Genomic DNA, 13,994 nt, shown 5'->3' with positions numbered 1-13,994 from the left:
ACTCTTAGGAATCTGCTGAGCTAGTGCAGTTGAGTGTTTGGCAAGTACTTGCCATCTTTGTTGACCTTCTTTGAAGCAGCTGAAACTCAATCTTTTAGTGAAGCATAAAGTTTTAGTATCTCTTATCAATACATACATGATCGCTTTAGCCTCCTACCTCCTTCTCCCACTTTAGTAGCCAAAGAAAGCATGGACTTATTTGATGGTTGCACCCTGAAGGAATGAGATGCAGTTCTTTAATCATTCTGATCAAACTTTTCTGTCCATAATTTTCCATTTGATTCAGAGGAAGACTGCATAATTTTTTAAAATGTATTTATTGTAGAATGCCACTAAAATGACACAGAAATCCAAACATAAGTAAGAAAATAGATATTTAAGTATTTTTTGTTGTAATTTCTATTTATTGTAGAATGCCACTAAAATGACACAGAAATCCAAACATAAGTAAGAAAATAGATATCTAAGTATTTTTTGTTGTAATTTCTTTGCGTGGTTCCTACCTATCATTTTTTCCCCCTCGGTCCCTGCAGATGGTGGGGAATAGAGGTTAATCCATTACCATTTTCCTGATCCAAATCTTATATATATATATATATATATATATATCTCTTTTTTTGCCGGGTCAATGACAGAGTTGTTTAGAATTAACCCATTAAATGGAAATAAAACTGTTACAATACATATGTGGCATATGATTAACCTTTCTAGTGTTCATGTGTTTACACATTGCATGTTTCTTGAGGAGGTGTGATACTATTCTCATAATTTAACCATAAATATATGTCCTGTTTTATGCAGGTTCTGTGTCATCACTGCCGCCTTTGGCTCTGAGCAGCAAATTTATCTCCCTTACTTTACATGAGGGTTTAATGCTAGAAATTTAAGAGCTATTTTAGGGTGGTATCATGAGAGGGTGGCTTTGGTCAATTTGTGTATACCATTAATTTTTAGCTGTATATTCATGTGGCTAGTTTAATTGACTATAATGGTACTCACAGTCTAATTTTTTTAGCTCCTGGAAGCTTATGTTATTGAGAAAGATTTGCATATTTGGTGAGGATGTATCTGCATGTCTCCTAATCATTCGCTCAATGATGTGAGTTGTCAGGTGATGGTTATGGATGGGCCACTTGACTTGGCCAGTTGGGAAGTTGAAATATGAATTGGCCCCATCAACAAATCATATAATTCTATGTAGACTTATACAAATTCTATTGACTCAGCTATAATTTTTCATTTCATTGAAATGGGGATCTCTCACTTCATCTCTTCAGTAAGTTTATAGGTCATAGGAATTTCACACAGAATCTTGTGGGCATGTATAGCATTATTAGCTGACAAGACTGACCCTTTTTACAATGTCAAGTCTCAAAAACATATGGCTCCACTTTGGTTTTAATTATAGCATGTGCAGGTCCAGAAATTGTATATTCAGTCCTTTCTGTCTTTACTTGTGGAGCTGGCTAACCCATTCCCATATGTTGTTTACTGTAATGTACTGAGGAAATGCATTATGGTGGTCTGGCAAAATGTCCAAATTACGCTAGAGAATATATGCTTCATCAATATCATATTTGTATGAGAATTGTAACTGCAAATTGCATTGGATATCATGTGGGTGTGTCTCATACTGGCATCAATGAGGGGACATGTTACTTTCTTAGGAAAACAAACTAAGTAACTAACATATCATTAAGGAATTTTTGAATTCAAATAATTCTTCGTTTTCTGTGGTTATGCCCATTGTGTATGCTAGAATGGTTTTGAGATTTACACTATGACATCAAAATTTCTCTTATATCTTATATCAAAGAAGTAATATCATTATAGTGTGGATAATTTATGCATGAATCCCCTTCAATGTGTGCCAATGAACTCATATTATAACATAGCAAAAAAAGGGGGTTTTTTTTTTGGGGGGGGGGGTTGGGGGGGCTGGGGGGAACAAACCTTGGGTTCTCACTAGTTTTGTGGGTTATTATCTTATAAGTTTGAGTTCAGCATTGGTATTTATTATGCTTTAAATTATATTTTTCCATAAATTTTGGTTGGCATATTCTGCAGTATAATACACTTAAAAAGCAAGATAGTTGAGCTTTATATTGAAATTGCTATTATTTTCTTCATTTTAATAAATATTATTAAGAGACTGTGTACTAATTCTGTTACATTGTCTTGTAGGGTGACTCCATGACAGACTCTTCAATTTGACCAAGCTATGGCAGTCGGGTATTCTACACTATTGTATTTACTGGTGATGAGTTTTTGAATGTTCACCTTCTTATATGTTATGTATTTATTTCATTGTTAAGCTTCAGATTTCTTATTCTTTGTCTAGAGATTAGCCTTTCAGATTTCCTACCTCGTGCTTCTCAAATTAGTTAGCCTAGCTGATTTTATATGGGATTTTTATCAGCAGTCCTGGAGCACATATTGGATTGACCATAAGTCATGAATGTTCATTCATCACACATTATCATGGGAGAGGTTAGGCATGTGGGTTTTTTTTATTTATTTATTATTATATTGTCATGTTGGGATAAAGCTTACATGTGATACCTCTTAATCCAAAATTCACATGTTCCTGTTCTCCGCCATTTGTACTCAATAAAAAGAAATTTTCATTATATACAGAAGCAGGCTATTTGACATTAGGTTGGACTCCTGCAAAATACTAAAATTTAGTTGACCAGTGAAAACCTTGCTCTCTTGATGCCAAGGATGAATAATCATATTGTTGACATTATGCTTGAAGGCACCCCCAAAAAAGCAGTTGGCAAGACATAGCATAAGCTCAGCACATCACTCTCTATTTAGTATTATGTATTTTAAACTGTTTACATGGTGATATCAATCATATGATGATGCATTACATGGCTGCTTAGGTGTTTCATTACTGTAATGTTTGAGTCTGCAGCAATACTTTTATTTCTTCCACATTTTTCATTTAAATTAAAGAGTTGAACAAAAAACTTCTAGGTGGTTTTTATGGCTAGAGGATCAGGAAAGTTGGTTCATGTATTAGATTCATGATAATGGTTGTACAGTCATACAATTTTTAATTTCAGTGTTTGGACTATGAATCAGCCTCTTAAAAAAAATGGGGGTATATGACTGCATACCAATCACCTCTCTTAGACCTTGCAAAAGTGGGAGTTTTGTGCAATATATAGGACCTTTTTAAGTGTTGACTATGATTATATATTTATTTATCTTGGGTAAATTACATAATTCTCCTATAGTTTGGGGTGGTTTCAAATTAAACCTAAGATTTTAATAAGTTTTAATTAAAACCCTGAAGTTTCTAAATCATCTTGACTATCAACTAGAAATAAGTCTAGAAACAATTTTTCTCACAATTCTTTCCACAATTACTGAGGTGGCAAGTTGTTAATACTTAATAGTAGACAATAAAGTGATATTAGTGATGGGTCCATATAGAAATCAATAACAACATGCCAACTCAGCAACTGTGAAATATGTTGTGAAAGAGATCGTTTGTAGCAGTACTAATCAACTAGACGGAATGGAAATTTACGTAAGCAGAACTTGAAACTTATTTGGATGATAAAAATCTTTCCATTTGAATTGCAGGAGGTAATTTGGCACCAAAAAAGCTTACTAAACTGCTTAAAAAATCTTATGAGATAAATACATTTGATTAAAAATGCTATCATTTTATAAGCCTTCTAAAAAACAGTTTATTCCTCCCCTAAGACCTACTACTTCATGTTCATATGATGGATCTTGTAGTGCCCAGAGTCTAAAGTGCAGTTTACTTGAATTTTTCTTATTTTGACTCAAACTTAAAGTACAGCTTGAATTGGTTTTAAGGATAACTTTTGAAAATTTAAGATTTTTAATTTGAAATCAATCCCAAAAAAAGGGGAAATTATATGATCTGTCCTTATTTTGAGTAGGATTGCAGGACTGTGATGGTTGTCATGACTGTACTCCAGAAAAGTTTTGGGAGAAGCATCTCAATATCATAAAAGTTGGAGAAGGTTTACATGGTTTGTCATTAAGATGAGGTATCTACACTTTTGTCATTAGCTCTTTCAGGTTGTACAAACAAGATTTTGATAGATATAGATAAGCTTGTTGCCTGCTATGTATGAATACATTGCAGATTTGTTTGTCCTAAATTGTATTCATGTCATTGTTCCATTCTTTTTCCCTTATAAAATTTAAAAGTATATCCCCTCTTGGAGGTTGTAATTGGTAGAATGCCGCAAATCTTGAGAGGATGAACTGCATGTCACATTAGCACGGGCATCATTAAAAGGAGAGTTGAATGTTTTTCTGTTGTACTACTCAATAGGGTACACATGGTAGAAGCCCCAAGATCACATTGAAAATGTGATCAACAGCAAGTTTGAACGGGTAGCTAAAAATGATGTTAGCCCTGAGACTGAAATTTTCTCCCAAATAATTCGTTCGATCAAGTGCTCCATTATTTGGAAAAAATACTTTTAAGAAAAGTTCAAAAGTCTGGTTGTTTGGATGAGAACTTAGAAATCCTTTCCCCACCTTATTTTCTTTTCTAGCTTTTCCACCTCAGCTAAAGTATCACCCTCCAATTATGCAAAGTTGCGGACTACCACCCATAGGAAAACATCAAGAAAATTGTTAAAGACAGCATATTGTGATTCACGTGGAGAGGTCCTAAAATATAGAATAAAGAGCAGGGAATTATCTTACATGCCAAGTGTCCAGACTTATTATAACATACTTTTAGCCTCCAGGGATTAGATTGGTCATCCACTGTAAAATTGAGTCTATTTCAAATTCTAAGTGGAAGACAAATGGGCAGGGGGGAAGGGGGGAACAATTTAACTGCTAAACCCGCATTCTTTGATGATTCATATGCTCAGTATCCAACTATCCTGAATTTCCATAACAATAAGTCTACAGACACAACAAAATTTCATAATATTTTAAACAATTGTTGAGCTTACAGTTTGTAATTGGTCTACAGTAAAAGCGCTAATCATAATTTACTACTTAACACGTTATGAAAATGTTCTGTGTATAACATTGTTGTTTCCATAAACCACCCTATGGCATTGCGACCAACTACAGTTCAACATCAAGAAATGGGTGTTTACATGAAGGTAGGCAAATCAGGAGGAAGAAGAAGAATCAACAAGACAAAGCTCTGATGATTGAAAGTACATCTAAACAATTACATAAGACAATGGAATGAAATGTATGTACACTCCATGAGAATGATTAAACAGAGAAAATTATAGGGAACGCTTTTTTTTTTTTTCTTTTTTTAGTGGGGGTGGTTTCAACAACAGAGTCTGTTATTGATTGGATCAAGGGAGTCCCTTTGCATTTCTGGGGTAAAGCTCCAACCTGCCCTTGGCCTCTTGTAACAATAGGTCCAGTGTTTCATCCTGGGTCATGGAGGATTGTTTGGATGCCCATTCCAGCACAGTGAGCACCTCGGCCTCAGCAAGTTCCTTGCTGTCTGGCACATGCAACGCAATGTAGCATAGAAGTGCCAATGCTGAAATTTGAACAATTTGTTCTCCAAAATACACCAGCTGGATCAAGTGCTTTGCCCCTCCGGCACTTATTATTGCCTTTGAGTGATCAATGTGGAGGTAGTTATCTGAGCAGGCGAATTTTGTGAGGGCAATTGAAGCCTCTCTGCAAACCTCAGCTTCTCGCTCATCGAGAAGCTGCACCAGCGGGGCAATAATTCTTGTCTCTGTTGCTCTGAATGTCCTTGCCAAATTTCCAATAGCCTTGACACATGGGATAAGGAGGTCTGGGTCTTCCCTCTCAATAAGCATTAGCATTTGATCAACAACAGCTTTGCAGGCGGGTGAATTGGGCTTGAAGGCAGATCTTCTCAGTTCAGCATCTTTCTCTGCCACTGCAGTGATCTCCATCAATGCCATGGCAGAATTGTATTTAACATCATCGGGCCCTTTCTCCAGGAGAACTGCAAAGCATAACAGCGCTCTTGATTCAGTGATGCTGCGGCAAATGGCCGAGTTTTCTTTGGAAAGATGCCAAAGGGCTCTTGCTGACATTGCTTTCATGTAGGCCTTGGTAGCAGGGTCTTCCGTTTCCCTACCCTTAAGACTAGCCCCTGGAAGAGAAACATTTTGCTGATGTTGGGGTTGATGGACTTGAAGATTCTGCTTCGCATTGTCGTGGTTGCTGCTTGTGGGATGGCTGCTGATTTGAGTTGAATCATTCCCCTGCGGTTCGAGTGGCTTGGACTGTGACCTCATGGCCATGGTAGTGGTCACCAAATTGTGCATCTGACTTGGGCTCTTATTCCCCAAGGGGTGAGGAATTTGACCGTAAAATTGCTTGTCATCCTCGTCATGCACCTGGCTCATGTTCTTGGGGTTTGGATTATTATTGCTTGCCATGACAATCGCATGAATTGTTGCGGCTTTGATGCTAGTAATAGCATACTTACTATGCTCTTGAACTGTCTCAAATGCAAGATGACTCACCAGCAATCGAATTATGTTGTGCTGGGCAAAAAGATCTTGGCACTTGGGGTAATTAGCCACAAGCTCCGAAACGGCCCAAGCCACAACAGCTTGCACTTTCATTGGACCTTCTTTGAGGATTTTCGCAAACACAGTACACACGCCGGCATGAATCATGTGTTCCACACTTTCAGGGTCGCGTCCCAGTAGCCCAATAGCCTTGGCAGCGTTCTCTTGCCCATCAATTTTCCCCTCTTTGACCAATTTTAACAAGGGTAAAACCCCGCCTTCCTCTATGATAAGCTTCCCATACCGATCATTGTCCCTAGCAAGCGAAACCAATGAAGCAGCTGCATCTGATCGGTCCTCAAGCGAACCCGTATAAAGAATCGCAATCTGTTCCCAAATCAGACACAAAATTGGCTCGTTTGCTGCTATAGGAGGCAGCCCTAAGTACTCGCCGCCACGATCCCCAGCCGGAGCTGATACTCGGAGCAGCCACGAGACATCTCCAATGGAGTTCTCAAGCTGGGAAGACATTTTGCGAAAGGCAGCAGTGGGGATGATGGTGAAGACACGCTTCATGATGCCGTTGGCACGGCATTTGAGCACAAGGGACAAGGCCTTTTCGAGGACTTGTTCCGTGTCTTCGATAATCCGCCTTGTGGGGCGCTCATAGAGGTCGGAGCTAGCTCTAGCAGCCTGGCGGAGCAGCCCAGCTAGCTTCTCAGCTTTGGATTTGAGTTCCCCACAATCTTGCTTGAAAGCAGAAGCCTCATCAGCAGCCTTGCTCACTTGGTCAGCTAATTGGATTGGCTTTGCCAAGATTTGTTTCACTAAGTCCGCCATGCCCACCACGGCGGACCAACCCCAAGAACCGAAAGTCTCTGTTGTGGTTGACTCTAGGTAATAGAGATCAGATCAAGGAAAGACGATGGGTTGGCTTGGTTTTTGGAATAGTTTTTGTCCCTGATAGACGGAGAGGAATTAAAGTAATTAAAACTTCAAAGGGTGAGGTGGAGATGAGATGTACGAATGAATGAATTGGCCAAGTGTTTGATGATATGGGGTCAGGGTTTACCTACCAGCATAATAAAAAAAACTAAAGAGTCAGGTGAGGCTTGGAAATTGGGCTTTGATTTGGGCTACAGTTTTTTTTTTTTTTTCTTTCTATTTTGCTGGCTTTGGAAGAGAGTTTACTCTCTAATGGTGGAATGGGTCTTATTTTTATAAGGTCTTTTTTTTTTTTTTTTTTTTTGCTGAATCTTATTTTTATAAGGTCAAATGCGAGTTTCTTCTTATCTTTCATTTCCTTTGCCTGACTTGGTTAATGGTTTTTTTTTTTTCTTTTTTCTTTTTTCTTTCTAGTCAATTAAATGTGTTTCAATACATTAAAAGAAAAGACAAAAAATTATTTCCTATGGAGTATGGACGGAAAAATCTGACTGGGTGTGGGACTGTGGGTTGTAGCTTAAATTATGTAAATAGAATTAATTGAGTTTCAATAAATTAAAAGAAAAGACAATAAACTGTTGAGTCAATAGTGTTGTCCTCTCTTTTCTAACGACCTGTACCACCGGGTCCCCTCTAGGTCCCGATGCGGTGTGGGTTGCTGTTAGCCCTGATTGGGTATTTTGGTGTACGTTTCCAATTATATTTTGCCTTACTTTTTTTATTTAATTTTTTTAGAATCAATATATTTTTCCATTCTGGAGAGGAAGATAGAATACCTGGTCTACCAATCATTTTATTGATCCCTTTTAATTATAAGATAAGATAAGATTAGTAATTTTTTATAAGATAAAGATGGAAATAAACATATATCGTATAATGTACTTTCGCTTAAGTGTTGGTTTGGTATATCTTATTTGACTCTTTTTGCTTAAAAAATACGTTAAATAATGGTATAAAAATGTTATTTTTTAATAGTTTTCTTTTGCATATGAAAACAAGTTAAATAAGCTAAAAGAAATTGAGCATTAAAATAAAAAGAGCCAAACAGAATAAGCAAAATCATGTTATTCTCCACCTGTTTACATCGATATAGAAAGAATTTGTGAGTTTCAATTAGTTTAACTAATAAAACATTTTCTTATAAAATAAAAAAAAAATAAAAAATTTTTTTTTTTGTTATCGAATAAGAGATTTAAAGTTTAAATTCCACTTACACCATTAATCAAATGGTGTCATTGTAGGTATATGAAGATGATCACACCATTAGATGATATACTCTCATTTACTTTATTACACCCACAAAAAGGATAATTTGTTTTAGAAAAGGTTGCATTGATTGATGTAGGTTTGTAATTCTTAAAGAAGACAAAATGAAAGTTGTCAATACCGTACCATACTAATCCTTATACTGATATGAACATTTTTTTAATCACATAAGGATATAATTAATAGAAATCCTTCAATATTTAAGTTTTAAGAATAACCACAAAAATATACTAATCTTTGTAATCAAATGGTGCATTTGTAAGTATATAAAGATGATCTTACTGTAAGATGATACACTCTCATTCACTTTAGATCACCCACAAGAGGATGGTTTGTTTTAGAGATAGTTGCATTATTTAAGTCTTAAGAATAACCATAAAAATATACTAATATTTGTAATCAAATGGTGCCTTTGTAAGTATATAAATATGATCTCACCGTAAGATGATATGCTCTCATTCACTTTATTTCACCCATAAAAGGATGGTTTGTTTTAGAGATGGTTGCATTGTTTGATGTAGGATTGTAATACCATATTGTACCAACCATAAAACCGTTATAAATATCCCTAATGAAATGTACCTGATACCATCCTCATCTATTCGGGTTATAAAATTGAGAGGGGGGTGGAGCGTGGAGGAGATGGTGGTGGTGGCCGGTGTTGTGATACTAATCTCTCCAGCAAACAAAAAGGTTTTAAAATCAATGCATGGAGGGAATGGATTAAGGAATGAGAAGGTTACCACCTACCATAATCCCCTAGTCCCCAGCCCCTAATGCATAAATTCAAAAGGAAATTATACAGTAATACAGGTATTATTAGTTATAATATTAATACCAGTAAATTACCAAACCTTCCACCGTAACAGCCAAATTCTTGTCTGAATGTATCACATGGGAAGAAGGAACAGATTCGAAATAAAGACAGGAAAAAGAAGGTTGCCCCCCTTAATTAATTTTGTAGCTTAGAAATCTTTATAGGCGAATTGAAGACGAAAAGGACATGATCACTAGAAAAAAAAAACTTGATTTCTTAGAGAAGCTATTTTCTCATCATTAATTATTGTTGTTGTTATTATATTACAGGAGGAGGAAGACTATCTATATAGTACGAGATTAGTAGCTTAATTGATACTGCAAGCTGTCAAATTATAATAGTAAATTATTAAACTATATATATATGGTTGAGATAGTTTAGGAATCTTGTCCGGGAAATGTGTATTTTTTTATTATCATGTTTATAGTGTCTTTCTTAACATGCACTTCGTTGTATTAATTAATTTGGTACTAATTGGGTTAACGTGATTCATGTTATATTTTACATCAAAAGTAGAGATATTAAATAATTAAGGTAATATTGCCTAGTCCTAGAGCTGGCAATTCCGTAGTGCTACCCCACGCGTAATATTAAGCATCTTTGTTGAAAGTCAATCTTTATATATATGGTTTTAATTCAATCTTATATATATGGTTTTAATTAGTTTTCGCTAGTAGCTAGCTAATTGATTTGGTCAATTTATGACTTCTGACCTTCTTTTCTTTTCTTATTGGCTGGGTTATTATGGAGATGTTTCTGTTTCTTGTAAAATAAAAAAAAAATAAAAATTTCTAAGGATCAGTCTATAAATATATATTTAAAAAAAAAGGGGACGAAGAAATGGGAGAACTGTTTGTAAATCACCTTTAGGTAACCATGAAGGACAGGTTCTGATTATTCTACACTTAAAAGGTGTTGGGCTTGTGTGTTTGAGTTAGATTGTTTTCATGACATATTTAATTTAAAAATAAATTGAGTAAAAATACAATTATACCTAGAAATTTTTTTTTTTTTGGAAAGCTCTAGCTGTGCTTTTGGTTTTAGTGAGACAAATAAAAGTTATAATTACCTAAAACGTATCCCTCAAAAAAAAAAAAAAAAAAAAATGTAACTTTGAAAGAGTGAAATTTTAGAAAAACTGAACCTAGAAAATTAAGCCCTAACAACATGTCAAATGAAAATTAAATGGAAGCAAACGAAGCACGTTCACAAATATCTGCAGAAAAACATGGAATATGATAGAGACAAGTATATTTTGTTTGCGAAACACACAAAAAAAAAAAAAAAAAAAAAAAGAAGTATATTTTGTCTGCATGTATATATTCTGCAGGTAACGTGCGCACGTATATATGTTCATCAATGGTAGGGAGAAAGACAAACTCTAAAAAAACAAAAACAAAAACAAAAACAAACGCAAGGAATTTATGAATATACTCCATAGCTCCAAAGATTACTTCAGGCCGATCGAGACATTAATTAGTCTAAGAAAAAAGTGTAACGAGATGACAAAATATGGCAGTCAATCTCAATAAGGCAATAGCTCTCAATATTAGCATAATCTTTTTATTGACTCGATATTATAAATTGGAAGTAAATTAATGACATGGTAGATTTTCTGACTTCTAAGGAGGTGAAATTAAAAAATAAAATAAAATTCTATGTTTACAATATTTTTACAATATTTTCACAATAAATTTTAAATGAGAGCTTGTTACTGGCTATTATGGTTAGGCAAAAAAGTAATTTAAGTAGTGAATTCAAATTAGAACCGGTAACAACTTACCACCTGAGATTTATTGTGAAAGTATTGTGAAAATGTTATAAAGATAGAAGTCTTATCCTTTTTGAAAAGAAATGGTCATGAAGTCTTACCCTTTTTTTAAGGCACCGTGTAGAAAGATCCTTTTTACGCATTATTAATTTAATATTTTTTTAAAAAAATTGTTAAGGTCATATTTTCTATATATTGGTTTATCTTTTAACAAAACGCACTTTACTTGTAATTGGATAGATTTAAGTTGGATTTAATGTATCAAGAAGTATGTAGAGTTTACATCATAAGTGGTATCTTTGAAGATATAAAGATTGATCCAAGAAATAAATAAATAAAATAAATTTTAGTATTTCTCGACACTAGTCTCGACACTAGCATCTATCATGATTTAATGAAGAAGTTCGACACAAGCTCGATCTATCGAGATCTATGATTTCATAATTCTTAGATCTGAATTTTGGCCCATGATGACTTGGATTGCTAGGGTTTCATTCTCTACAACTCTAGACCATATACAAGGCTTATTTTAAAGTCATTAAAGATATGAAGACCCAATTAGAGAACTCATATACTCTGTGAGAAGCTACTGCGTTTGTGCGCTTTATGATTTTGTGATCAAGTGCTTCCAGATCTTCAACGTGCTTTGAAGTGAAGAACTTTGCAGTCAACAACAATCTTTCAGTTGCTTGGAGTTGATCACGTACTAGGATCTGTGCATGCGAAGAAGTCTTCTACAAGAACAAGTCCAATTGGAGATTGGTGGAAAGGTTCAACTGTAGGTTGGTATTTTAGGATAATCCAGGGTAGTAGTAAGATTCTTTATACTTGTAACTATTTGTTCTTGATTAGTAGATTCTTGGGAGTGGTGACCTAAAATTCACTTGGTGGAGTTTTTGCTTTGCAAAAGGTTTTCTCCATTTGTCAACAAATCATTATGTTATTTTATTTTCCGTTACATGTTAGTTTATTTGGTGATTTGTTAGTGCCTCCACGATTTGCATATAATTTTACCTAACTAATTAATTTGAGTAATTGAATTAATTAACTATGATCAATCTATAACCCAACAGAAACACGTTAAATGAGTACTTGAATCTGATTAATGAGATTCATCCTCGTATAGAGCATTAAACAAGACACGGCTTGAATGCACTGGACACGTTAGAATACGTACACTTGTCTAAAATTGGACACAAGCTTAACCCATTTAACTATTGTCCATAATGCATTTGGTAACAATTCATTGGTTAAGGATTAATAAATACTCAATCATAAGTTGTAATGCATAGTTTTTGAAGAAGAAAATATATTTTTTAATAATTCATTAGTTTACACACACAAATTTATTATGATTGTGTGTGTGCATTTTGGATATATGCGTATAGTTCGATTTTATTTTTTGAAAATATATAAAAAAGTTATTTAATGAAAAATTAAATGAATTTTAACCATTGCCATTAGTACATTTATTAACAAAACTTTTATGGATAAACATGAACACAACTCATTTTATAATTGTGTCAAACCTCTTCAATTATAGCATAATTTCCTCATTAAACGTGGTTGGCACACAACATGGCTAGAACTAGTATTTTAGTTAGGGTGGCACAAGTATGAACCAATAGAATTTTTTTATGAAAATCTAAACTAGCATCAATTTGATATACATTAACAAAATATATCAACAAAAGAAAATATACAGCATAATTATTTTTAATCATTTGCATTTTTTTAAAATAAAAAAAAAATCAAATATTTTAGTTATTGTATTTTTATTTTTTATAATCTACGAATCAAATAAAAGTTATATCTATTATCTATTTCTATATGCAATATTCTTCAAATAGAAAAACTAAATAGTGTTGCCTAGTAAAAAAATGAATAAAAAAAAAGCACAAACAAGTCATTTAGGTGTAGCCAAATAACATCACGATTCACAACAGCATCCAAATCTGAAAGTACCAAACTTTTAACTTTGGATTTCAATCAGAATACAACCAAAGCTAGACAGGTTAACTATAATACAGTGCACAAAAGATCTCATTATACACAATCACAGAGGTAGGTTAGCTAACAAATTCTTTTGTTTGGTTATTTGCATCAATTTTTTATTTTTGAGGGGCTCAAATATAGTTATTGTGGGCCCAAATTTTAAAATATTTAAAGTTTCGGTAATTTCTCAACTTTTCTATAGTTAGTTCCATCATTGATTGAAAACCTCAATGTAGTGGTGGTCTGTACATCATGAATTGGCTTTCTTAAGGCGATTAATACCTTCAATACAACAACGTACACCAAGTAAGCTTAAGTTTTTATTAATTAAAAAGTGTTTATCTTTTTGTTGAGATGGGGCATCATAGGTGCGGGTTAGCACTTAGCAGTATATTTTCAATTTTTTTTATTTATTATTATTTTTTTTTATCTATTTGAGCAATTTAATCATTGAGAGAGAAAGAGAGAGAGTTAGGTGTGAGTTTTGGAAATCCAAAATTAAAATTTAATTAGATATATTATGCAAAAAATATATATATATATATATATATACTTTTGTTTTAAATCTTTAACCCCAAGTGAAGTGGTGATATCTTGGAATTCAAAATCTCTTGTCAACATTTTGTAGCTATTTCCAAGAGATTTTTCTTTGTAATAATTTGATGTGTGTGAGATGGGGAATTGCATACACCTAAGAAAATAGTTAGATTTTCAAAGAAGTCTAAAT

The 13,994-nt window shown here is 34.0% G+C and overlaps 1 protein-coding gene across 1 annotated transcript; it reads right to left on the bottom strand.

Moving 5' to 3' along the window:
• Positions 1-4,928: 4,928 nt before the first annotated feature.
• LOC115994721 lies at positions 4,929-7,634 on the bottom strand. Its single transcript, XM_031118951.1, has one exon. The coding sequence runs from the start codon at positions 7,311-7,313 to the stop codon at positions 5,325-5,327; it is 1,989 nt and encodes a 662-aa protein (XP_030974811.1). The 5' UTR covers positions 7,314-7,634; the 3' UTR covers positions 4,929-5,324.
• Positions 7,635-13,994: the final 6,360 nt, after the last annotated feature.

The sequence above is a fragment of the Quercus lobata genome, chromosome 6, assembly GCF_001633185.2.
Source record: "Quercus lobata isolate SW786 chromosome 6, ValleyOak3.0 Primary Assembly, whole genome shotgun sequence".
NCBI classification, from domain to species: Eukaryota; Viridiplantae; Streptophyta; class Magnoliopsida; order Fagales; family Fagaceae; genus Quercus; species Quercus lobata.
Note: the sequence above shows the minus strand (reverse complement) of the source record. Positions and strands in the feature narration are given on the sequence as shown.